General features: G+C 33.8%; 2 protein-coding genes across 6 annotated transcripts; one reads left to right on the top strand and one right to left on the bottom strand.

The window, feature by feature from the left end:
• Positions 1 to 1583: 1583 nt before the first annotated feature.
• LOC138335756 (uncharacterized) lies at positions 1584 to 10915 on the bottom strand. The gene is made up of 3 exons (XM_069284922.1): positions 10290 to 10915; positions 9391 to 9602; positions 1584 to 1738 (listed from the first exon to the last, which is right to left on the bottom strand). Exons 1-3 carry the CDS (start codon positions 10406 to 10408, stop codon positions 1617 to 1619), a joined length of 453 nt encoding a protein of 150 aa, XP_069141023.1. The 5' UTR covers positions 10409 to 10915; the 3' UTR covers positions 1584 to 1616.
• Positions 10916 to 12868: 1953 nt separating this feature from the next.
• On the top strand, positions 12869 to 25170 carry LOC138334777 (beta-1,4-N-acetylgalactosaminyltransferase bre-4-like). Of its 5 annotated transcripts, XM_069283498.1 has the most exons (8): positions 13204 to 13304; positions 13569 to 13621; positions 14217 to 14941; positions 16495 to 16727; positions 17182 to 17369; positions 18552 to 18674; positions 20254 to 20349; positions 21684 to 25170. In XM_069283498.1, the coding sequence occupies exons 3-8, from the start codon at positions 14515 to 14517 to the stop codon at positions 22309 to 22311; spliced, it is 1695 nt and encodes a 564-aa protein (XP_069139599.1). In that variant the 5' UTR covers positions 13204 to 13304; positions 13569 to 13621; positions 14217 to 14514; the 3' UTR covers positions 22312 to 25170. The 5 variants fall into 5 exon arrangements, with proteins under 5 accessions (XP_069139598.1, XP_069139600.1, XP_069139597.1 ...); XM_069283497.1 differs by lacking the exons at positions 13204 to 13304; positions 13569 to 13621 and adding an exon at positions 12869 to 13142; XM_069283499.1 differs by lacking the exons at positions 13204 to 13304; positions 13569 to 13621 and adding an exon at positions 12869 to 13133.
• The last annotated feature ends 426 nt before the right edge of the window (positions 25171 to 25596 follow it).

The raw sequence follows: 25596 nt of genomic DNA on the forward strand, positions 1-25596 counted from the left end.
CTATGTCAATAGGGTCAACAATGTAGACAGACTATGTCAATAGTGTCAACAATGTAGACAGACTATGTCAATAGGGTCAACAATGTAGACAGACTATGTCAATAGTGTCAACAATGTAGACAGACTATGTCAATAGGTCAACAATGTAGACAGACTATGTCAATAGTGTCAACAATGTAGACAGACTATGTCAATAGTGTCAACAATGTAGACAGACTATGTCAATAGGGTCAACAATGTAGACAGACTATGTCAATAGTGTCAACAATGTAGACAGACTATGTCAATAGTGTCAACAATGTAGACAGACTATGTCAATAGGGTCAACAATGTAGACAGACTATGTCAAATATAGGGTCAACTATGTAGACAAATTGTGTCAATAGTGTCAACAATGTAAGACAACTAGGAACTGTTTCAATATTTATAAATATAGCGTGGGGGATTGGAGGATCTACCTACGCACTTTTTAAATTTATCTTCAAACGGAATATCGTAAATATATTATTACCATGTATTGATCATGGTGTTACGCGCTCAATGCTACACTCACGTTGTGTAACCAAGGCGGGTAACTGATTGGTCGCATACAAATTAGTTCATCAAAAGAATATATAGCTTAATATTTAATATTTGTGCTTCAAGTTGATTACAATACAGTATTGATGGTTAAGGTATGTTATGTGTTTTGATCGATTTTTTTGTAATTGAGAACTTTAAGTAAATAATGGCATTGATTCCGGCTGTTCAACCCTTGATTTGAAATAAACAAAAAGTTTATTTTTTTATCTAGTTATCTAGTTTTCCTCTTTTAAAATATGTCATGTGATTAACCATAGCTCCAATAAAACGATCATAATTTGGAGATACAATAAAGGTCATTGCGTGATTTGCAATAATGGTCAATAATTAGAAATTGCATTTTAAAACCGATATTACAAATTGCGTCGAGTCGACACAAGCCGATTTGATGTAAATCGCATGACTTGAAATACGCTTATTTAATGCTATATCAAATATTCAAGTATATTTAATCAAACGTGTCAACAGAATTCGTTCCATTTGACCATTTTAATTCAAACAGTAACATGTAGAAATATGAATTAATTTAAGTTGCTCTACTTTTGTAATTTGAAGACGCATATACTACAAGATCCATTCCCCAGTACACTTGTACTTGTCCAAATCCGTCAGAGGCATGTTTTTTTGAGAAAATCACATAACGATCATCTCTTATTCGGACCAATGAAAATACATAGATATTTAAAATTGATTTGCTTTGCTAGCAGGTAATATAAGATCAATTAATATTAGCATTCCCTGTAAATATAATTGGAAATTTTACCACAATACGGAAGTAGGAATAGGAAAAACATAATCAGTCATGAAAATGCAATGAAATGTCTGACCGTCAATTCTAATTAAATTAAACATAAATCGTATCAATCAATTGCACAATGAATTATTAATCATTTAGTGAAAATTGTCTTTAAAAGTGTTTGTCTTGATTGTATAGTCAATGATAGACAATAAAACACAATATCATTAGTCGTGTATTTAATTCAATATCAGACTGAGACAAACTGTGTGATATGGACCGTGTCATCGATCGCTGATTACCGTGGAATCTTCACTACCGTATATAACAGGACTGCCAAATAATGCATATCCCTCGGGGCAACCCACTTCAGGCCAACTCGACCGTCAACCGTAGGCACGCATACAGCAAAGTAGGGCTCTGAAACAAACAGGTTATGTTTTCGTATTATACTTTTTATACAAACATTATATACCTCTAGAATTTAGTATTTATTGCTTACTTATGTAGTTATTTGTATAGTTATCATTGAAATTTGGTGAGCTTTCAAATTAGATCTAAAATTATATTAAATATTTTGCAGTTGTTTAAGTAAGTCAACATTTTCGGGGTCTGAACTAAATTGTAAATTTTGTTTTATCTATCAATTGATCTCAACCTCTTCTAATTTCATATCCGATGTTTTATCTCTCCTCGTCACGAGATATATATCATTCATTTCATAACGTTCTCTTCAATCATTCACCCATGAACTCTTCACGCTTTTTAATTAGAAGAGTTCATTAATGTTTAATTTTGTCACCAGATGTGTGTATTTATATGATCATAGAAATGTAAGGTTCAATAACTTGTCGATAATTACTTGTACCCCTCGAACTTAGTTGACACGATTTTGCTCTTTAAATAGAACAGGTCAGTCACATACATAGTGTAAACACAAGCTTAATTAATGTATATTCAAATGTATATGTATGCACACATATGGAAGTAGATACAGATAATACTTGTGTTACACACATATGGAAGTAGATAAAGATAATACTTGTGTTACACACATATGGAATTAGAAAAAGATAATTCTTGTGTTACACACATTTGGATAGATAAAGATAAATACGTATGTTACACACATATGGCAGTAGATAAAGATAATTCTTGTGTTAACACACATTAGGAATAGATATAGGATAATACGTATGTTACACATATGGCAGTAGAAAATAAAATTCTTGTGTTACACACTATATATTTTACACTTGATATGCTTTGTCCTACACACAATTCTAGCCGATTTAGTTTACATAAAGCATGGTAACATTGAACTGTTGACACACATAAGAAAAGTTCTATGAGTAAAAGGGATATTTTGATTTAAACAAACACATGGCTTTGTTTACATTTTGATGCAACATTACGTGTATATTGTTGTTCTTTCATAGAATTTTGGAAAAATAAGTTAAACAATAATATACCTGTTTTATATATATATATGATTCACACCATTTTTTAAATTAACAAATGTAAAAAGAACGGGTAGAATAACCCGAGACGTCGCTTTCATTTTGTGTAAAAATATGGGTGTCCAAATGTTAAACATTACCTCTGTGTGTGTTCGTGCATACTGATCTAGTCTTTTTGGGTGTGAGACCTCCTGATGAGGTAGATACAATACTTGTGTTACACAACTATATTTATTTATAAATACATGCAGCTAGTAATACGTGTTGAATGTTACGCGTCACACCAAATACATTTGTATTCCATCGAACCAAGTGATAGTTGTTCCATTATACTAAAATGTGTTACACATACCTGGAATGGATGAATAGAAAAAGTCTAACAAACTTTAGCTCTTTGAAACACTGGAGTTTTGACAACTTCGGAAAAACTCCATTAAGCCGTGCGTCCCTTCGCCTCGCTGCACAAGATACGGTCACCCGAGTTGTGCTATATATACTTTTTGCAAAATTTAATAACACATATGGAATTAATTTAAATTTTACAACATATATTGGATCGTCGCGGGATGAATAATTCTACTTAACGTGATCCATCTTGCTGTTACTCCCACTTTGACCGTCTTTTATACTTTCAAATGAATTTTATTGTATATAAACACATTATGAAGTAGATATAAGATTATCTTGTGTTACACACATATGGAAGTAGAATAAAGATAATTCTTGTGTTACACACATATAGGAAGTATACTTGTGTTACACACATAAGATAATTCTTGTGTTACACACATATGGAAGTAGTAGAAAAAGATAATTCCTGTGTTACACACATATGGAAGTAGAAAAAGATAATTCTTGTGTTACACACATATGGAAGTAGAAAAAGATAATACTTGTGTTACACACATATGGAAGTAGAAAAAGATAATTCTTGTGTTACACACATATGGAAGTAGAAAAAGATAATTCCTTGTGTTACACACATATGGAAGTAGAACATAAAGATAATACTTGTGTTACACACATATGGAAGTAGAAAAAGATAATTCTTGTGTTACACACATATGGAAGTAGATAAAGATAATACTTGTGTTACACACATATGGAAGTAGAAAAAAGATAATTCTTGTGTTACACACATATGGAAGTAGATAAAGATAATACTTGTGTTACACACATATGGAAGTAGAAAAAAGATAATTCTTGTGTTACACACATATGGAAGTAGAAACAAGATAATTCCTGTGTTACACACATATGGAAGTTACACACATATGGAAGTAGAAAAAAGATAATTCTTGTGTTACACACATATGGAAGTAGAAAAAGATAATTCTTGTGTTACACACATATGGAAGTAAAAAAGATAATTCTTGTGTTACACACATAGTGGCAAAGTAGATAAAGATAATTCTTGTGTTACACACATATGGAATTAGAAAAAAGATCAATTCTTGTGTTCACACACATCATGGAATTAGAAAAAGATAATTCTTGTGTTACACACATATGGAAGTAGAAAAAGATAATTCTTGTGTTACACACATATGGAAGTAGAAAAAGATAATTCTTGTGTTACACACATATGGAATTAGAAAAAGATAATTCTTGTGTTACACACATATGGAAGTAGTAGAAAAAGATAATTCTTGTGTTACACACATATGGAAGTAGAAAAAGATAATTCCTTGTGTTACACACATATGGACAGTAGAAAAAGATAATTCTTGTGTTACACACATATGGAAGTAGAAAAAGATAATTCTTGTGTTACACACATATGGAAGTAGAAAAAGATAATTCTTGTGTTACACACATATGGAAGTAGAAAAAGATAATTCTTGTGTTACACACATATGGAAGTAGAAAAAGATAATTCTTGTGTTACACACATATGGAAGTAGAAAAAGATAATTCCTGTGTTACACACATATGGCAGTAGAACAAAATAATTCCTGTGTTACACACATATGGAAGTAGAAAAAGATAATTCCTGTGTTACACACATATGGGAAGTAGAAAAAGATAATTCTTGTGTTACACACATATGGAAGTAGAAAAAAGATAATTCTTGTGTTACACACATATGGAAGTAGAAAAAGATAATTCTTGTGTTACACACATATGGAAGTAGAAAAAGATAATTCTTGTGTTACACACATATGGAAGTAGAAAAAGATAATTCTTGTGTTACACACATATGGAAGTAGAAAAAGATAATTCTTGTGTTACACACATATGGAAGTAGAAAAAGATAATTCTTGTGTTACACACATATGGAAGTAGAAAAAGATAATTCTTGTGTTACACACATATGGAAGTAGAACAAAATAATTCCTGTGTTACACACATATGGAAGTAGATAAAGATAATACTTGTGTTACACACATATGGAAGTAGAAAAAGATAATTCTTGTGTTACACACATATGGAAGTAGAAAAAAGATAATTCCTGTGTTACACACACATATGGAAGTAGAAAAAAGATAATTCTTGTGTTACACACACATATGGAAGTAGAAAAAAGATAATTCTTGTGTTACACACATATGGAAGTAGAAAAAAGATAATTCCTGTGTTACACACATATGGAAGTAGAAAAAGATAATTCCTGTGTTACACACATATGGAAGTAGATAAAAATAATACCTGTGTTACACACATATGGAATTAGTAGAACACATATGGAAGTAGAAAAAGATAATTCTTGTGTTACACACATATGGAAGTAGAACAAAATAATTCCTGTGTTACACACATATGGAAGTAGAAAAAAGATAATTCTTGTGTTACACACATATGGAAGTAGAAAAAAGATAATTCCTGTGTTACACACATATGGCAGTAGAAAAGATAATTCCTGTGTTACACACATATGGAAGTAGAAAAAGATAATTCCTGTGTTACACACATATGGAAGTAGAAAAAAATAATTCTTGTGTTACACACATATGGAAGTAGATAAAGATAATACTTGTGTTACACACATATGGTAGTAGAACAAAATAATTCCTGTGTTACACACATATGTAGAAGTAACAAAAAGATAAATAATTCCTGTGTTACACACATATGGAATAAAAGATAGAACAAAAGTAAATACTTGTGTTACAACACATATGGAAGTAGAAAAAGATAATTCTTGTGTTACACACATATGGAAGTAGAAAAAATATAATTCTTGTGTTACACACATATGGAAGTAGAAAAAGATAATTCTTGTGTTACACACATATGGAAGTAGAAAAAGATAATTCTTGTGTTACACACATATGGAAGTAGAAAAAGATAATTCTTGTGTTACACACATATGGAAGTAGAAAAAGATAATTCTTGTGTTACACACATATGGAAGTAGAAAAAGATAATTCTTGTGTTACACACATATGGAAGTAGAAAAAGATAATTCTTGTGTTACACACATATGGAAGTAGAAAAAATAATTCTGTGTTACACACATATGTGTAAAGATACTGTGTTACACACATATGGAAGTAGAAAAAGATAATTCTTGTGTTACACACATATGGAAGTAGAAAAAGATAATTCTGTGTTACACACATATGGAAGTAGAAAAAAGATAATTCTTGTGTTACACACATATGGAAGTAGAAAAAGATAATTCCTGTGTTACACACATATGGAAGTAGAACAAAATAATTCTGTGTTACACACATAGATAGAAAAAATAATTCTGTGTTACACACATATGGCAGTAAACAAAATAATTCCTGTGTTACACACATATGGAAGTAGATAAAGATAATACTGTTTACACATTGGGAGAACAAAATAATGTGTTACACACATATGGAGTAGTAAGTAATTAATTCCTGTGTTACACACATATGGAAGTAGAAAAAGATAATTCTTGTGTTACACACATATGGAAGTAGAAAAAGATAATTCTTGTGTTACACACATATGGAAGTAGAAAAAAGATAATTCTTGTGTTACTGTTACACACATATGGCAGTAGAACAAAATAATTCCTGTGTTACACACATATGGAAGTAGAATAAAGATAATACTTGTGTTACACACATATGGAAGTATAAAAAAGATAATTCCTGTGTTACACACATATGGAAGTAGAAAAAAGATAATTCTTGTGTTACACACATATGGAATTAGAAAAAGATAATTCCTGTGTTACACACATATGGCAGTAGAAAAAGATAATTCTTGTGTTACACACATATGGAAGTAGAAAAAAGATAATTCCTGTGTTACACACATATGGCAGTAGAACAAAATAATTCCTGTGTTACACACATATGGAAGTAGATAAAGATAATACTTGTGTTACACACATATGGCAGTAGAACAAAATAATTCCTGTGTTACACACATATGGAAGTAGAAAAAAGATAATTCCTGTGTTACACACATATGGAAGTAGAACAAAATAATTCCTGTGTTACACACATATGGAAGTAATAAAGATAATACTTGTGTTACACACATATGGAAGTAGAAAAAGATAATTCTTGTGTTACACACATATGGAAGTAGAAAAAGATAATTCCTGTCTTACACACATATGGAAGTAGAAAAAAGATAATTCTTGTGTTACACACATATGGAAGTAGAAAAAGATAATTCTTGTGTTACACACATATGGAATTAGAAAATAAAACATATAACACATATGGAAGTAGAAAAAGATAATTCTTGTGTTACACACATATGGAAGTAGAAACAAAAATAATTCCTGTGTTACACACATATGGAATTAGAAAATAAAACATATAACACATATGGAATTAGAAAAAGATAATACTTGTGTTACACACATATGGAAGTAGAACAAAATAATTCCTGTGTTACACACATATGGAAGTAGATAAAGATAATACTTGTGTTACACACATATAGAAGTAGGGCAAAAATAATAATATTATTTCATACATATAGAAAAAGAAAATGATAAAACCCAGTCAATTTCATGATTATTGTCAAAAAAGAACATACCCAAATGCATTTGACTTTAAAAACACAACAGAAAAAACATCGAGATTGCTAGCTATCTGTTGTCTGCAGAAAATCACTTGAACTTTTGAACTCTCCTGGCCAGTGTCAATATCATAGGAGCAAAATATGAAAGTTTGAACTCATCATGTTCCTTTTGTTCTTTAACTTCGGCGGTATGTGTCAGTGAGATAGCACTACAAAAGACAAGTGTTTATTACAAGGAGACAAAACACGAATATGCCATAGTCTTCCAAAACATCCGCACACCGCAGCACATCACACAAATGGGAGACAGTCCTAAATTACCTGGGCTGTTAATTGGACGTTAAACACAAAAAGCTTACTGTAAGTGTTGCAAGCAACACACGTCCCCTGCCGTCAAATACATTTTTCTAATCTACGGCAAGTTATTATTTCTTAGCGATGCTTTCATTGTATGAAGTTTGAACAAATTCTTTCTCAAGTTACCGTCCGGAAACGAAAATTTGTGAAACAAACTGTTTTAGCAACAGTGACCTTTTGACTCCAAATTCAATCCCAAGCGATGCTTTCTTCTATGTACCAAGATATGAAGTGTGAACAAATTCCGTTGATGTGTTCTCATTTAGTCATCATTCAGAAACCAAAACAAAAAAAAAAAAAAAAAAAATCAAAAAAAAATCAAACAATCTATTTTAAGTAACAGTGAGCTTTGTCGTTGACCTTTTTACCCAAAATTCAACCCCAAGCTGTACTTTCCCAAATGATGTCTTTTGAAAATCCGTTGATGCCTATTCAAGTTGTCGCCTAGAACTAATATTTTGTGAAACATTCTATTTTTAGTAACAGTGACCTTTGTAGTTGACCTTTTGACCCCAAATGCAATGCCAAGCTTTATTTTGTCATGTGCTACCATTGTGTGAAACTTAAAATCCGTTGTTTATTTCCCAAGATATTGTCTGGAAACGAAAAATGTTTAAACAAATTCCGCTGGTGCGGTCTCAAGCTATCATACGGAAACTAAATTTTTTAAACAATTTATTTTTAGAAACAGTGACCTTTGTAGTTAGTCTCATGACTCCAAATTCAATCCGATGCTTTATTTTCCCCATATACAATCCGATGCTGTTATTTTCCCCATAACTACCATTGTGTAAAATTTTATCAAAATGCATTGTTTTTTTTCCTAATCTATCTTCTAGAAACTAATATTTTATGAAACAATCTATTTTAAGTAGCAGTGACCGATGCAGTTGACTTTTTGACCCCAAATTTAATCCCAACCTGTATTTTCTCATATGCTACCATCCAAGTTTGATCAAAATATGTCGATGTTTTCTCAAGTTATCGTCTGGAAACATTTTTTAAAACAATCTAATTTTAATAACAGTGACCATAGTAGTTTATCTTTTGACCCCAAATTCAATCCCAAGCTGTATTTTTCAATATGTTACTATTATGTGAAGTTTGATCAAAATCCGTTTTTTCCAAGTTATCGTCTGGAATCGAAATCCGGACAGACAGACAGATAAACGGGAACAAGCATTATAGTCCCCCAGGGGACTTATACACCAAATCAAACCAATCATTCTGAAACCAAAAGTATGTAATTGTTGTCATAGTTAGTTCATCGTATTATGATAAGTATTCAATACATACGTCCATTACTGGGGAGCACCTTGTTGTGGTTGGCCGTGACGTCGATCACGGACATATCGTCTGACTTCTTCTCCTGTACACAAACCCACATCGTCCTGTTGTGTGGATTCCAGGGCTGAAAATGGATGGTCATGTTACCGGAAGGGTAGTGCCATCTTACACTGCCAACCTTACAGCGATGGGGAATCATATGTATCATAGCTGGTTCCATCCTGCAGCATTACACAAATTAATATTGATGTAATAAAAAATAAAAAAATACAAATACAAAAAAAAGTCTTAAATTATTTTATCAACTGTTGACTGTATGTAATGCTCCCCTTTCACAAACGGACTGTTGCTCAACATTCATTACATTTACATTTATTATGTAATTATCTAAGAATATTTTAATGCTTATAAATAAGATACTATAAATATTTTACAAATATATTTTAGACTGAATATTGATAGTTTATTGAAGCTTTAAATGCATTTATAAAATCAAATCAAATAAAGATTACTTTTACACGTTGTGTTCATCTATTTTTGCTTGGGCAAAAAAAAAATTTACATTCTCATCTCGTTTATTTCATTACCATAATCTCATAAATGGATAATGGCAATGGCTTTTATCGTAATTAATTGGAAGAGAGATTATTTTGGTATTTTTCCGAAATACATCTCCATTTCTTCTTCCTGTTACCATATCGCCGCTTATGTTCTCGATTTCGCTAGCTATTGCTATGGTTACCAATGTGACACGCGAAAAATGTGGAAATGCCATGATGAATTATATATCTCCGTATAGATAAATCTCAAAATTTCAAAACAAATGAAATTTAATTATCTTAATAATTATGTCAATAATAACCCTAAAAAAACAACTTACAATCGAAAATAAAAATAAAATATTTTACCTGGATACGCTTTGTCTGTCGCATCTGGAAAGTTTTTTGGATTGTGCACTTGTTTCCATGACAACTGAGCAGGCTATGATAACAAGCACATAAACAACAATTGTCTTGTAATTCTCCATTTCCACGATGAATCCCTTGTTAATATCTATGCTCCTTCATATGTGGTGTGGCAGTATAGCAATGATACTTGCAATGACGCGTCAAAGAAGCCTATAGGTGTTTACTGAAACAGCTTTAAGACATCAAGCGGTACGTAATTCAATGTTACAGAATGACTTATAGTGATTTCTATTAACACTGATCAATATGAACATTAAAACATCGGACTTGATAGATCGGTTCTACAGCAACTTTATATTGTGTTCATAGTCGAAGAAAAACATAAACTTACTTAATTGCAATCAATTTTAACGTGCCTCAAAATTGATAAATATTTGTTTTCAACATTAAAACATATGTCAATAAGTCCATAATAACACGGGAGTAAATCGATACTTAATGTAGAAAAAAATGGGGATTTCTGAGGCGGATTACGCACTAAAACTAACACAAAGGGCGGATGATCATAAACTAGCCACATACCGAGGCGTCTGTTGTGATGGACACCTTTTTGTACGAAACAACTGGAGAAAAAGATATCAGAAATATTACAAATATGCAGAAAGGATAATTTCGAAGGAATGGATAAACTATTATTTTCATGTCAAGCCTTCGGTTTATTATGATGCAAGCCCTTACATTAAACACCAGCAAACTAAAAGATGACAAGCGTTTTTGTGAATGTGAAAAGATGACAAGCGTTTTTGTGAATGTGTTTATATGAAATAGAAGAAAAAGAAAAATATATATAAGGTCAATAAGAAGTGTACATGCTTAATTCGCCATTGAATAAATTGCTGTTTAAATAATCATTTAAATCATTGGATAGGTATTTCTACTTATGGATTAGTTGATTTGAAACCATTCTACACTCTAGAGTAATCTAATTTACTATATTTGGACAAGTATCAGTATCATATTACATAATTCGTCGATCCTTTTCCTGTGCAGAAATTATTTCTTTATTGTGAAATAGTCAGTCATTGGAACAAAGTCTAGCTATAGATATGTATATGGATTTATCTGTGGAAGTTTATAAATCGAGTTTATCACACTGACTTAATGTAATTTACATGTGTCAAGTCGTTGTCGGCTTTGAAAAAAAATGTCACTTAATAATATCCTGAAGTAGTCAGTTAAGCTTCAGTATAACAACAAACATTTTCCGTACAAATATTTTATTGGTGTATTTATTGGTGACAAGCATACAAAAAATATGGTGTTTGTATAGCATTAAGCATTGGGATTGGCTGGACTGATAAATCCTACGTAACACGGTCAAGATTTCCCTGACTTGAAGTATCCGTGTATATCACAAAATAATTGAGTTTGGATCTTATGTTTACCAGCATCTAAGTATATAAACATTTAATGAGGGACTAATTGACTAGCACATTTACCTATGATATATCTTACGGCATGATCAGTGCCATGTATATGGCTACAAAAGTCTATCTGACAATCCCATTTGATATTTCAGTATCATGTATGGCTACAAGAGTCTATCTGACAAAGTATCTTGTGGGTATAACACACCCTTTGTCGATTGTCAGACATTTCGACCGCAATTTGATTGCCACCTCGAAAAACTGATACATCCGACGTTTCAACCGCGCGTGCAATTGCATATAATATCCCATTTGATACATCAGTGTCATGTATATGGCTAAACGAGTCTATCTGACAAAGTATCTTGTGGTTATAACTGTTGTTTATACAGACCGGATTAATTTAGTGCACATCGCGTGCAGGGTCGAAATAAACATAAAATCATAAATCATAAACATCAAGCGGACCTAGACATTTAGCACCTGCGCACAATAGATGTAAACAACCATGTAGTCGAACACGTTGTGTTAGTGTTATACTGGACTGAAGAAGGCCCTATAGTGGCTGAATATATATTCCAAAACAATGATTTTTGATTTTACTTTGAACTTATTTTGGCCTTTTATTTCGAATCATTAATATACTAGCTTTAAACCGTTTTTATCTCATTACAACTTTTATGTGAATGTAACTTAGTCGCGAAATTCAGTAGCGGAGAAAGACATTTGTTTTACAGTATACACACTACTACCCATATCACTGTACAAAGACACGTTTATGACACAAAGGGACAACATTGTTAATGTACATATGTATCAACCGTTGTCATTCTAAACCGTTTTTATTTATAATTATTTCTATTAAACGTTCAAAGCCATTGGTTATTTAATTTCAAGATCTTTACTACTTTGAGCTTATCAGCTCATCAGCATATAAAAAAGTCGCCTAGTTATGCATGAGTTCTATTGAATCTATATCTAGAGCCTTATTACATAATCCCATTGGGATATTTTTGGGCACTTGGGGTTCCAATCACTGTTCGGTTGTGCAGGCATTTAAAATATCTATAAATAGCTATGCATGGGTTAGGTGGTCGCCTTATTTTGACAAATCAGTCTTGTCAACTTCGGGTGAAGTTAGTTCTGATGATCATTCGAAATAAATCACAGCACATACTAATAATGTTACGGTTGTAATCAAGCTATTTAAAGTGCATGCCGAACACCTGTAGTATCGTGTTTGTATACATATGTTTTTCGTGTAACGGATCCGTGTGCGGTACAGTAGTCAGTGACGCTGCAAGCGAAGACAGTCTTTTTGTTTTTTACACCAACCACACTTGTCACGACCAGACATTGAGGTGAATAGACCCGTGTTAAATGTCAACACGATCTATAAGGACGGGGATTCTTTGAGGTAGGTCAGGTACGTATGTACGTGTGTTGTACGGGTGCGTCGACTTCAGTAATATTACGTGTATTCAGCATTGAGATCCAGGTAATCGTTTAAACACCAGGTAGGTGTTGTCCAGGTATGTCAAGGTGGATGTGGCAAACAAGAAACAGTATCACCAAATGCAACCGAACGGTAAGATGGGTAGTTTAATACGTAACTTTGCCATTATTACACCCGAGCACAGCCTTCATTATATGTTGAATATTGATGAGGTTTAGGACACGTGTATAGTATAAACGTTAGGTGACAGCACTCATATTCACTATCCTATATACAATGTATAGCTATGTAGGTGACAGTAATTCATTTCAGTCATCTGTGGTCGGGGAAGGCAGTATATCCCGACCTCCATAAAGATGTTTGTGTATATATAACTAAAATGTATTTTCTTTAAAGAACCGGGTTGTCTGCTTCATAAGCTACCAGCCATTAGAGACTTGTGTAGTCAGGTATGTTTTTACTAATAAATAAGGCTAAATACACATCTCTACGGGTATTGATTTGGACAGGTACCGAGGGCACTGGTGCAGAGCAGTCGGCCATATTCGAATTTCTTGCCATGGTTACTAGATAGCTATCCTATATCATTAATGTATTCGGCTAAGATCTCCAAACACTGACACTGTATCTGTACCAGACTGTTTCTCTATGACATAAGGGTGTATAATTAGTCCAATGGAAATTCCTATTTTTCCAAATTAAAGACAAAGATCGATATAGTCAATAGGGAAAATGTTAAATACATAATCATATTTAGAATAGAAAAGCATCAATTGGTTGCTATTAACATTTATTATGGATATATATTCATTAAAATGCTCTGATTGAGAAAAAAATAGTTTGTCAGAGGTGGAGCATCTTTAACCTTTTACAATTTTTCAATGACAATGATGGTATTTGTTAAACCTGATAGTAAGCTTTGTTGTTGATTCTGCACTTTGACGATTTTTATACCGTATATCACAGTAATTGAGATACGTTTGCAGTAATATCTTCTTCCATTAGAGAATTAACCTTTAAACCCCTTTCCTGTTACTATTTCAGGAAGAGGGCAGTGATGCAGAGAGAATCAGTGATTCGAAACAGTCAGAATGATAACAATATTCAGTGGTGATGGCGACCAGTTTTAAAGAGAAATATATTAAACAAATGTACCTTAATAATGGAAAATGATATGAAGTGAAGTATTTACTCATGTTTGAGTCTGGACTATGGTGAACGTCACCAGCGGCAAGTAATAGAATAGTCAATCATGCGGAACGATGTCGATTAAGTGCCATTGATAGAAAATCAAGCGGAAACATACGGGAAGGTTTAATATACCATAACCCCCAATTCCAATATGGCCACGAGATACCTGAAATATCTGAAAGAGGGCTCTTCAGAGACGTTTTGGAAGAGACTTTTAACGGTTTTACTGTGTGAAGCAGCGCTGTTTTTTGTTTTCGTCCAGTATACCTATAGCCGACAAGAAGTTCCGGCGTTAGTATCCCGGGACCAAATACAAGAGACTTGGTACTATGGACAGATTGCAGCAAAAAATGATATAGTGTGGAACCCCAGATCAGTGGCATCGCCTGGCGTTCCTCTTACTATGGCGTTACGTGGTATCATTGCTAGCCAGTATAACAAATCCGTGACGTCAAGTAACAACTCAGTTTATCAGACATTAAACAATATCTTGACTTCAAATTACAACTCAGGGCAGCAGATTGTGACCGATATCAAATCAGGTCTTCCTCCCTGTCCTTTGATTCCGCCTGGCCTTAGTAAGTAAAGCTATCTCATTTTTATCATTTCAATGAAATCTGTCTATAAAGACCTCCCAAAGGACAAAGAAAATATTGTCTTTATAATCAACAGGCCGTTATACACAGGGCAGATAGTGCTGACGATGCTCATTTGGGACCATGTCGAAGTGGTCTTTAAAGGTAGCCGTTATACAGAGGAGGTGTTCAACAAGGCTTTTAACAGGATCAGTACAAGTATTGTCACCTTCTCAGAAACCTATTCTTATACATCTATACTTCTCAAATATCTCCATATATTAGATTATTGATAACATCTCTTTTAAAGATAATCTTTCTCTATTGTTTAGATTCGAAAGAAATGAGAAGATAAAGAATAAAACCAATTGTCATCTGTTCGTTGTCTAAACTGTTCAATAAAGTGTTCCTTACATTAAGAGTATTTTAAACAGCAATCATAATACCGGTTAACGATGGAATATGTTTTTAAAGAGATCGCTTTATACTCAGTGGGGATGGGTGTATCTATGTTTCAGTTGTAATAAAAATGTATTTCTAAATGCCACCAATCAAATCCCATACAACAGTAGGTTTAATATACGTAATGATGCCTCTGTAGTACAACAACAAATAACTTTTATTGTTATGTTATCGTTATTGTTTCTTTATTGTTTTTTCTTGTTTAGGTATATAAGAAAAACTATCAAAGCGTCATAGAGTTCTTTAAACAATACTTTTCAATGAACACTATATAGGTATTTCTTGACCTCTACAGCATACCTGCTTATAAAACTGAGATGAACTGTATTGTTATATATAACAGAAGTAGGCCCAAATTACTTAATATCCGTCAACTCAAAATAGACGTTTTAACTAGTATTGGTCAAAGCAAATAATTAGAAGTTAAAGAAGAAAGATTTGTTTTCTTGCTTTAATGTAATAATGATTATGATTTTTCGTTCTTTTCATACTTCTTCGGACTTTCTCATTGGCTTATGCTTTTTGCAATATTATTTTGGGGAAAAAATCCGAGAATGGCGTGAAAATTCGATATTGTTGTGACGTTACAATATAACCATTGACATTGCGTATTGATTTGGAAAAATAAACCAAACCTTGAAGAATCAATTGAATCGTACATTTAAACATATATCAGATGGTAGTGAAATAATAATGTTTTAAGAACTGATGTAGTGGCATTAACGCTTAACATGGTTTTGTTACATGTATATTTCAAAACGTCGTTGTACGCATCATCAATTCTGATAGAAAATAAATCATCCCGAAATTTCTAACAAATAATATGAATAATATATTGGATTTAAAGGAATAACTTAAATAGATATTTTGTGCAAGAGAGATATAACGGAAAAATCAGAGTTTGGTCCAAATAAACCTCTAAAAGGTGTATGATACTATTTAATACTAAGAAGTTTGAATTATTAAAATTACTAAACTTGTCAATAAATAATTTCCAGTTACATAAACAAAAGGCTTTTACTGAAGAAGAAAAAAAGAAACAATAATAGCTGGAGCTAACTCGAATTGATTGTAATGTGATTTTTTCCAATTAGGCGGGAAGATATCTGCGAATGTGAAGGAATATAACGATACAGAATTAGCATTGCGATTACCGGAAGTGACGTTTGGCGGTGTCTATCGCCCTACTTCCTGTACAGCACGACATAAAGTGGCAATAATCGTCCCTTTTCGTAATCGGACCAGACATCTTAGGATACTTCTGAATAATCTCCATCCTTTACTACAGAAACAACAGCTTGAATACGGCATCTTTGTTACAGAATTGGTAAATATCTTCTCACAATAAGATGCTATTTAAGAGGGATTAAAGTACACCCGAATTAAGATTACTATCAATGTTCAGATCTATATCGTCTGTGGTACCGAAAAAAAAGTATACCAACACTATCTACAGACTGTACGGAGTGCTTCAAACATACATGCGGATCATTATTATGTAGTTTCATTACATTGCAAATATCACACAAAATATCCATACTATCGTAAATATAACAACAAATATTTAATTATAAATTCTAGAAGATTTAGGTCAAATTTGACATAAAAAACTTTCCTGGAATTCATTATACATTTTCCTCATCTGACCTATATGGTAAAGATTATTTACACTGCCAGATGATGAAAGCATTGTCTGCGTTTAAATGCTTAGTGAAAGTTATTTCATTTTTGATATTTTACTGCATTTGTAGTTTTGATGTTTTCTTCTTTTCATTTGTAAGGATCCAGCCGTAAAATTCAACAAAGCACTTAGCATGAACATCGCATTTCTTGAAGTGAGCAAGAAATATGGTTATAATTGTTTTATCTTCCACGACGTTGACCTGATCCCAGAAAACGATAACAACATGTATACGTGTCCTGAGAATCCCCGACACATGTCTGTTGCCATCGACAAGTTTGGTTACGAGTGAGTAGTTCAACTGTATTTGTTTAGATGATTGATTAGACTTAACATTTACTTCAGATCTTCCCTGTATGCAGTGTATTGCGTGTGTGAATGGCTGTATTTTGGGAGACTGTTTACTTGTGTCTATTTATCATTCCTATTGAATGGCTGTATTTTGGGAGACTGTTTACTTGTGTCTATTTATCATTCCCTGTATGCAGTGTATTGCGTGTGTGAATGGCTGTATTTTGGGAGACTGTTGACTTGTGTCTATTTATCATTCCCTGTATGCAGTGTATTGCGTGTGTGAATGGCTGTATTTTGGGAGACTGTTGACTTGTGTCTATTTATCATTCCCTGTATGCAGTGTATTGCGTGTGTGAATGGCTGTATTTTGGGAGACTGTTGACTTGTGTCTATTTATCATTCCCTGTATGCAGTGTATTGCGTGTGTGAATGGCTGTATTTTGGGAGACTGTTGACTTGTGTCTATTTATCATTCCCTGTATGCAGTGTATTGCGTGTGTGAATGGCTGTAATTTGGGAGACTGTTGACTTGTGTCTATTTATCATTCCCTGTATGCAGTGTATTGCGTGTGTGAATGGCTGTAATTTGGGAGACTGTTGACTTGTGTCTATTTATCATTCCCTGTATGCAGTGATTTGCGTGTGTGAATGACTGTAATTTGGGAGACTGTTGACTTGTGTCTATTTATCATAGTGATATTATGTGCTTTCTTATGGTGCATCCTCACTATAGAAGTACATCGCCTAATTCACTGGCCGATCACATTATATTGATAAAGGGCAAATCAGCCATCCCACATCCTTTATGTTGAGAAACTACCACTAAAGGGACATAATCTATAGCCTTCCTCATGGGAGCTAGCGCTTAACTCAATGCCAAAAGTATGGCGGTGTCATGGAAGACATAAGGTAGACGAGAGCCCGTTATAAAGAAGAAAGCAGATAAGACTCAAAAGAGTGGCTTTTTGCAACAGGATAGGAAATACAATTTAAAGCACTGCCTTGGCATTGCTTTTAAGACTGTTATCATTTAACATGTGTCACTATCACCGACAGCATATTAATTACGTCTGCTAAAATTAAAGAGAAAATGCTATTCTTCCGGTATATAAAGGGATTCGGATTAGAAATAATGCTGGTTTTGCTGTAGTTTTGCTTTATTTCTGTGTATTATAGGTTACCTTATGTTAGTTTGTTCGGTGGAGTAACAGCGATGAGGAAGGAGGTATTTGAAGCGGTGAATGGCTACTCAAACAAGTTTTTTGATTGGGGCGGTGAGGATGACGATATGTATGCAAGGTAGGACAAACAAACTCCTAGAAAAATGAATACTGTTTTAATGTCAATACCCATTAGTATGAACGATTTCTTGTGAGTAGGTTTCAGATATATAAGCTGTTATAATATGATCTGGCACAGTGGGCTTGTGTGATGACAAGAGTTTATATAACATTTGAAGATTCTGCCATTATTTGAGGTATAAATTTAATCTAGTTGACATAGAATACCACAGTTTTGTTGTCAATGCAGCAGTGCGACGGGAAACGAGGTTTGATGATCCCACTTTTGGTGGGAACATATGAATGACTTGATTACAATTAGCTATTAAACTGAATTCGTTGACGATGACGGGAGAGAGAAAATATGGGTATATAAAGAAAAGTATGCAACTAAATCGCGAGAATAAATAATATTCATTTGCGTAAAAAACTGTAAATGTTTAAGGAATATATTTACACATTGTTGAGTTTATGAGGGTATAATGATAATGGCGCCCGTGTTAAGTTTATGAGGGTATAATGATAATGGCGCCCGTGTTAAGTTTATGAGGGTATAATGATAATGGCGCCCGTGTTAAGTTTATGAGGGTATAATGATAATGGCGCCCGTGTTTAGTTTATGAGGGTATAATGATAATGGCGCCCGTGTTAAGTTTATGAGGGTATATAATGATAATGGCGCCCGTGTTGAGTTTATGAGGGTATAATGATAATGGCGCCCGTGTTGAGTTTATGAGGGTATAATGATAATGGCGCCCGTGTTAAGTTTATGAGGGTATAATGATAATGGCGCCCGTGTTAAGTTTATGAGGGTATAATGATAATGGCGCCCGTGTTAAGTTTATGAGGGTATAATGATAATGGCGCCCGTGTTAAGTTTATGAGGGTATAATGATAATGGCGCCCGTGTTAAGTTTATGAGGGTATAATGATAATGGCGCCCGTGTTAAGTTTATGAGGGTATAATGATAATGGCGCCCGTGCTAAGTTTATGAGGGTATAATGATAATGGCGCCCGTGCTAAGTTTATGTTACTAATATACACGTCATTTATTATCATTACACCCTCACAAACTCAAAAAAAATAAAAAAAATATTTGAGAAGGAAATCCACTTAAGAGGAGGAAGAATTTTTTGATTTCCGTAACAGATATTCCGTTTTTGGGCAGCTGATTATATTGAAAGGTGGTCTATCACTTGAACATTTGCAAATAAAGAGCAATAGCACTGAGCTTCTGTCTGATGAAGATTACGTTCGTTGGATCATAAAAGCCGCTTGAACTGCTTGATTACATAAATAATCAAAGCATCGCATTCACGCTGATGTAATTTATTACAGTGGGTTAAAAAATGGCGGCCGCTAACTGAAGCTGTCAGTGTGTAGGATTGAATTTTGAAGATTGAATTTTTTCTTATATTTTCATGTATGTGTTACCTTAGAAGTGCTTCGCACTTCGTGCCCTTATTACCTAAAATAATAAAAATGCAAAGATGTAGAATATTTACATTAATTTACGAACAAAATTACACAATTCACGGCTCGAATTTGATATTGTTTTCAATTAATTAAATATTGATGTTTATTATTTATTCCTAAGGATACGTACCGTTGGTCTAGCGGTAACTAGGTACACGTCAGATGTCAGCGCCTACCGGATGTTGCCACATAATCAGAGTAAACTTAACAAGGAAAGGTAAGGAAATTATAAACAAAGATAATGACAGGTAATGAAACGAGAAACGATGAATGATGGAGGACCGGGAAATGAGTACAGGAGGCAAATATGACAGGTAAATTAACTAGAGCACATAAGGAAACTAGGACAGGTCATGGAGACGAAAAACGATGAATAGTGGAAAAATGAGTACAGGTAAGGAAAAAAGGACGGGTAAGGAATCGTTGACACGTAAGCAAACCTAGAACCTGTAGGGAAACAAGGACATGCAATGAAACTGGGACGTTGAAATTAGCATATGTAATGAAATAATGAAGCTATGGTAAGGAACTTAATGAAATAATCAAAATGGGAAAAGGTAAAGATACTTAGACACCTGACGGAATCTAGGACAAGTTAGGAAACTGGGAAATGCGTGTAAGGATTTGTTACGGACGATGATAGATATTTGTTGAAAGACAGTAAGGACAGGAAAGATGGAATGTTAGGGAATAATCCCATAATAGGGAACTAGTGTTTTGAATAATAACATATGTATGGGTAAGAGGAAAGGTGTTAATGTTAGGCAACGAGGATATGTTAAGGAACGGGTATAGGCTAGATAACAGGGATGGGTTTTGGAAAGATGATAGGTAAGGGAACGAGGACAGGTCAGGGAACGGGGATAGGTTAGGTAACAAGGACAGGTAAGAGAACGGGGATACGTGAGGAAACGGGTATAGGCGATGATAATTAAGGAAACGAAGAAAGGTTATGGAGCGGAGATAGGTTATGGTACGGGGACGTGTTAGGGAACGTGTTAGATAACGGGAACAGGGATAGGCTAGGGAACGGGGTTAGTTTAGGGAACGGGGACAAATTAGGGAATGGGGATAGGCTAGGGAATCGGGATAGGTTAGGGAACAGGGGCGTGTTAGGGAAAGAGAACATGTTAGGGTACGGGTACAGGGAAAGGCTAGTAAAGCGGGATAGGTTAGGGAACGAAGATAGATTAGGGAATAGGGATAGGCTAGGGAACGAGAATAGGTCAGTGAACGAGGATGGATTAGGGAACGGGGACATGTAAGTGAAGCGAGAAATGCTGGTGAACAGGAATAGATTATAGAACGAGGATATGTTAGTAAACGAGGAGTACGGTGATATGTTAGGGAACGAGTATAAGATATGGAACGGAGATAGGTTGAATGAGGTATTTAATTTGATTAACTATCCTAATCATTTTACGATGACCTCCAGAAAGTATCAAGATATGCAAACACATAAATATTTTACAGAAATATCCTGAACTATGTAGAAAGTGTTAGTTTACAAAATCGTATATTACACAATAATGAATCGTTTATTATTTGTAGGAATCGTCTTCTAAAAATGAGTGTTCATCGATGGAAGAATGATGGTCTAAATAACATTAAGTATAAAGTGTTACAGATTGTTCATCAGCCTTTGTATACGCATATCCTGGCAACCATAAACCAGACTGATACACCATATCAAACGCGGGAAAGAAAACATGACTTTGATAAACCTATTCGAATCATAGATCGGAAGATTGAAGACCAGCTGGAAGCTACAGCGAAGGAAATCTTGAAAACTGATCATCTTGATTCTCGGCTATATTACATGATCTTAATTGAGTTCATTATGACGCGGAATTCCACTGTCACTACTGAAGGTGTGTCGACAATTTTAACGAAGATTTTACCACGCTTTACTCTGTCTCAAGAAGTAATAAAGAAGTTGAATAATGACATGAAAAAGAAGAAACAGCAGAAATATCCGGACTCTTCCATGAAAAAATATTCTTATTTTAGAAAGAAAAAAAATGATCCTTTTTCAAAACTTAAAATGAGTTTAACGATAAATAATTTTCATGAAAATATGAAAAAAATGCAACAACGCGCTCTGGAAACACAAAGACTGGTATTTAAGTTGAAGCGTTCTTCAAATAAAACCAACCTCGACACATCAAACCAAACATGATATATACAGAGATAGTTCAATGTGCCTGACAAATGCTAGTAAACTCAGATGTTATGGAAACGACATGAGAATCTTAGCTTGCGTCATGGCTGGACTCCTTTATAAGTATTTTGATCAATTTATTTTGGTTCCTGGGACCGCGGTGATTAAGATGTCTCGACATAGTACCAAACGCCCTTCACCACTATGTCGCAAGTTCGAATCCCATGCGGGGCAGTTGCCAGGAACTGATTGCTGGCAGGCGGTTTTTCTCTGGATGCTCCGTTTTTCCTCCACCAATAAACTTGGCACATTCTTATACATGTCCCTAGCTGTAAGTAAGTTGTTAAACTAATAAAGACCAAAACATTTTAGTTCCATGCGAGGTTTAGTCAGTATGTCAATACACCAACGATGTGTTGTATAGGCATATAAAAACAATCCCTAGTTTAAACAGTCTCCTAAACCTTAAACGGATTTCGCGGGTAATAGGGCGAATATAAATCGGCGTAAAATACACAATGTTCTAATTCTTTATTTCTTTAACGAGGATTGCACACAGCCCTAGGGCTACTAGATGCTCTCCTCGACACATATGACAATACAATATATACATGACAATACATTTGAATAACGCACACACTCTCACTCACACAAACATTCCATGACAAAAATAAAATGAGAAAGGGAAGAGGGAGAAAAAAAATCGAGAGAGAAGAGGGTGAGACTTAGAGAGAGACAGGCGAAGGAGGGGGAGAGAGCGATGCAGATGCAGATGGGAGTGGAAATGAAGTGTAAAGAAATAATTATTTAGAATCTTTTGGAGTCGATGATGTATTCGAAAACGGAATCAAAAATAATTTTGTTTGATGAATCGGTATTATCTTCAGAGCCATATAATAAAATTTTGACAAAGATATCAGGTATGAGATTGATGATAAGGTCAGGATTGACATTTGGAGCCAGCTCTTTACAAGTATTTTGAATTAGTTTTGTACGTGGGATTATAAATCTAGGACATAATAAAAAGAAGTGTTTTTCATGCTCAGGAGAGTCTACACATAAATCACAATATTTATTTGGTGTCAATTTGTAAGAAAATCTATGTTTGTTTAGGGCACTAAGGCCCATTCTTAATCTACATTGATTGATTTTACCTTTTCCATGCCCATACGTATTTAGTGGATTTGATTTTGTAGTCGAAAGTTTTGATAGTGCTTGTGAAAAAGAGTTAAGAGTGGGTTTATTCCTTATGTGTTCGGGAAGATTGTTCCAGTCTCTAATAGTTTTTGGAAAGAAAGATTGGTGATAGAATGTTTTTTTTTGGAAGGAACTGGAAGTAGTGTATTAGAATTTCTGAAATTGTAGTTTGGAGTGCGATGTGAAAGGAGTGGACAGAGCGATTTCAAATATGGAGGAGCGAGATCATGTTTAATTTTAAATAACATTTTAAGTCTAAAATACTTCCTTCTATCACTTAGTAGCTCCCAGCCAAGCTCAGTTAAAAGTTTTGTATACACAATATAGAAGTAAAGAAAGTCCACACCGTATAGACTTTTTCGGCACGAAAACGTAAAATCAATTCGCCACGAGAATAAGTTGGTTTCAGTTCTTTGATAAAACATATCTGTAACGTGACAATGTATTGCAATTTACCGTTCGGTATTGTTTTATACGTACTATAATAATCGTGTGACATAATGAATCGTAATGAATGAAGTGTAATTTCATTCCCACCATCTAACAGTAGTCTAAATGACTTGATGTTTTATCATTTGTAAAACCGGAATTGATATCTACAAAGCAGCTGTCGCATCATACGAACAACAATAGATAGTTTTGACCTAGCTGTTTTAAAGTTTGATACTAACAATTCATTAGAATACGTGTGATTTGTTAGTCGTTTTTAATACTATTATGTGGATATGAAGGATAAGGATATTCTGAGGGTGACAAAATGTTATAAAATCCAGAGCTTGCCGTTTTATAACATTTTGTTTTCCGTTATAGAGTATTTTTCTCATACTATAATTACCTCTATGATATCCTGCCAGTTTGAAATAAGTTTGTAGAAAACCGCGACTGCAAATCAGTTCTTCATGCATGAAAACTGCGCGATAATTTCAACACAAATCATTATTTTTTACATTTTAAAGTAAAACTAGCCAAGTCACAAATATAGATGAAAAAACGTTTACCATACAAACAGTAATTTTGTTGACACTGTGACGTCACCAGACTGTATTGCATGGGTAGCCATGAAATACAGCCTCAGGCGGCATGAGAGTATTGTATGAGACCAGCCAAAATTATACCCGTAGGTATGAAAGAAATATGTTTCTCACATACTTGACAGGGTTGCTAGGGAAAATATAACTTTTTACAGGAGTAGGGAAAAGACAGTCCACACGCACTTTACAATGATGTCATCAGTATATCAATACGTTCATTGATTGGTTAGCCAAAATCTCTCACTCGGGCTGAGATATTCCTATCCACTTGTCAGACCCATGTAAGAAACTTTTGTTCTTTTCTTTAAATACTCAAGGGAAAAGTTAGCATAGGTCTAGCCTGTTGTCCGTTCAATCTGTATCTGTGTAACTGAATGTAATAATAATATTAACGATAAGTTTACAAAAATGAAAATAAGACTGGTATATGAAATGTTTAATGGTAAACGAGTGTACTGTAGCGCCAATGTCTTTCTGAATAAGAAATACATTCTACATTTACAACCTGTCATAACCCGATTGATGTTCATATCTTATTTGAGTATGTAATGCAATGCATTGTTGATATTACCTTTATCTAACAAAAATAGACATATTGTACATTGTTGATAATAAGAACTTACATGAAATAAAACAAGTAAAACTATTACAGCATAGTTTCCTTCATTTTATGCTGAGTGAAAAATGTTTGACTCCATTACGCTAACAAACATGGAATGTCATGTACGTTCATGTAGTAGAATTATCTATAATAATTTGGTTTTCCCCATATGTTTACATAGCGGTAATTAAAACGGAAATTTAACATGGTTCTGCATTAAGCTACTTAGTATTACAATGATAGAACAAAAACGGACGAAACTCTTTAGAAATCTTGTCATTATATACAAATACTCGGAGGATTTGAAGTTCATTCTAAACAAATGCACATTTACTCTGGAGGAAGGTTAAATATTTGCATATTAAACACATATAGGCTAGGTAATAAACAACTTAGGTTGGACAAAAATTGTAACAAAGGTTTATCAACTGAATTATGTTCAGGGAAGGTATACTTCGCCACAAAAAATAGTCT

This window comes from Argopecten irradians, chromosome 11 (genome assembly GCF_041381155.1).
Source record: "Argopecten irradians isolate NY chromosome 11, Ai_NY, whole genome shotgun sequence".
Taxonomy (NCBI): domain Eukaryota; kingdom Metazoa; phylum Mollusca; class Bivalvia; order Pectinida; family Pectinidae; genus Argopecten; species Argopecten irradians.

Excerpts from the sequence above, each read along its gene's own strand:
- LOC138334777 (XM_069283497.1), top strand. The coding sequence starts at position 14,515 with ATGGCCACGAGATACCTGAAATATCTGAAAGAGGGCTCTTCAGAGACG. Across the intron at positions 14,942-16,494 it reads TTTGATTCCGCCTGGCCTTA|GCGGGAAGATATCTGCGAAT; the intron begins GTAAGTAAAGCT and ends TTTTCCAATTAG. Across the intron at positions 16,728-17,181 it reads GCATCTTTGTTACAGAATTG|GATCCAGCCGTAAAATTCAA; the intron begins GTAAATATCTTC and ends TTCATTTGTAAG.
- LOC138335756 (XM_069284922.1), bottom strand. The coding sequence starts at position 10,408 with ATGGAGAATTACAAGACAATTGTTGTTTATGTGCTTGTTATCATAGCC. Across the intron at positions 9,603-10,289 it reads GACAGACAAAGCGTATCCAG|GATGGAACCAGCTATGATAC; the intron begins GTAAAATATTTT and ends GTAATGCTGCAG. Across the intron at positions 1,739-9,390 it reads GGTGCTCCCCAGTAATGGAC|AGCCCTACTTTGCTGTATGC; the intron begins GTATGTATTGAA and ends TGTTTGTTTCAG.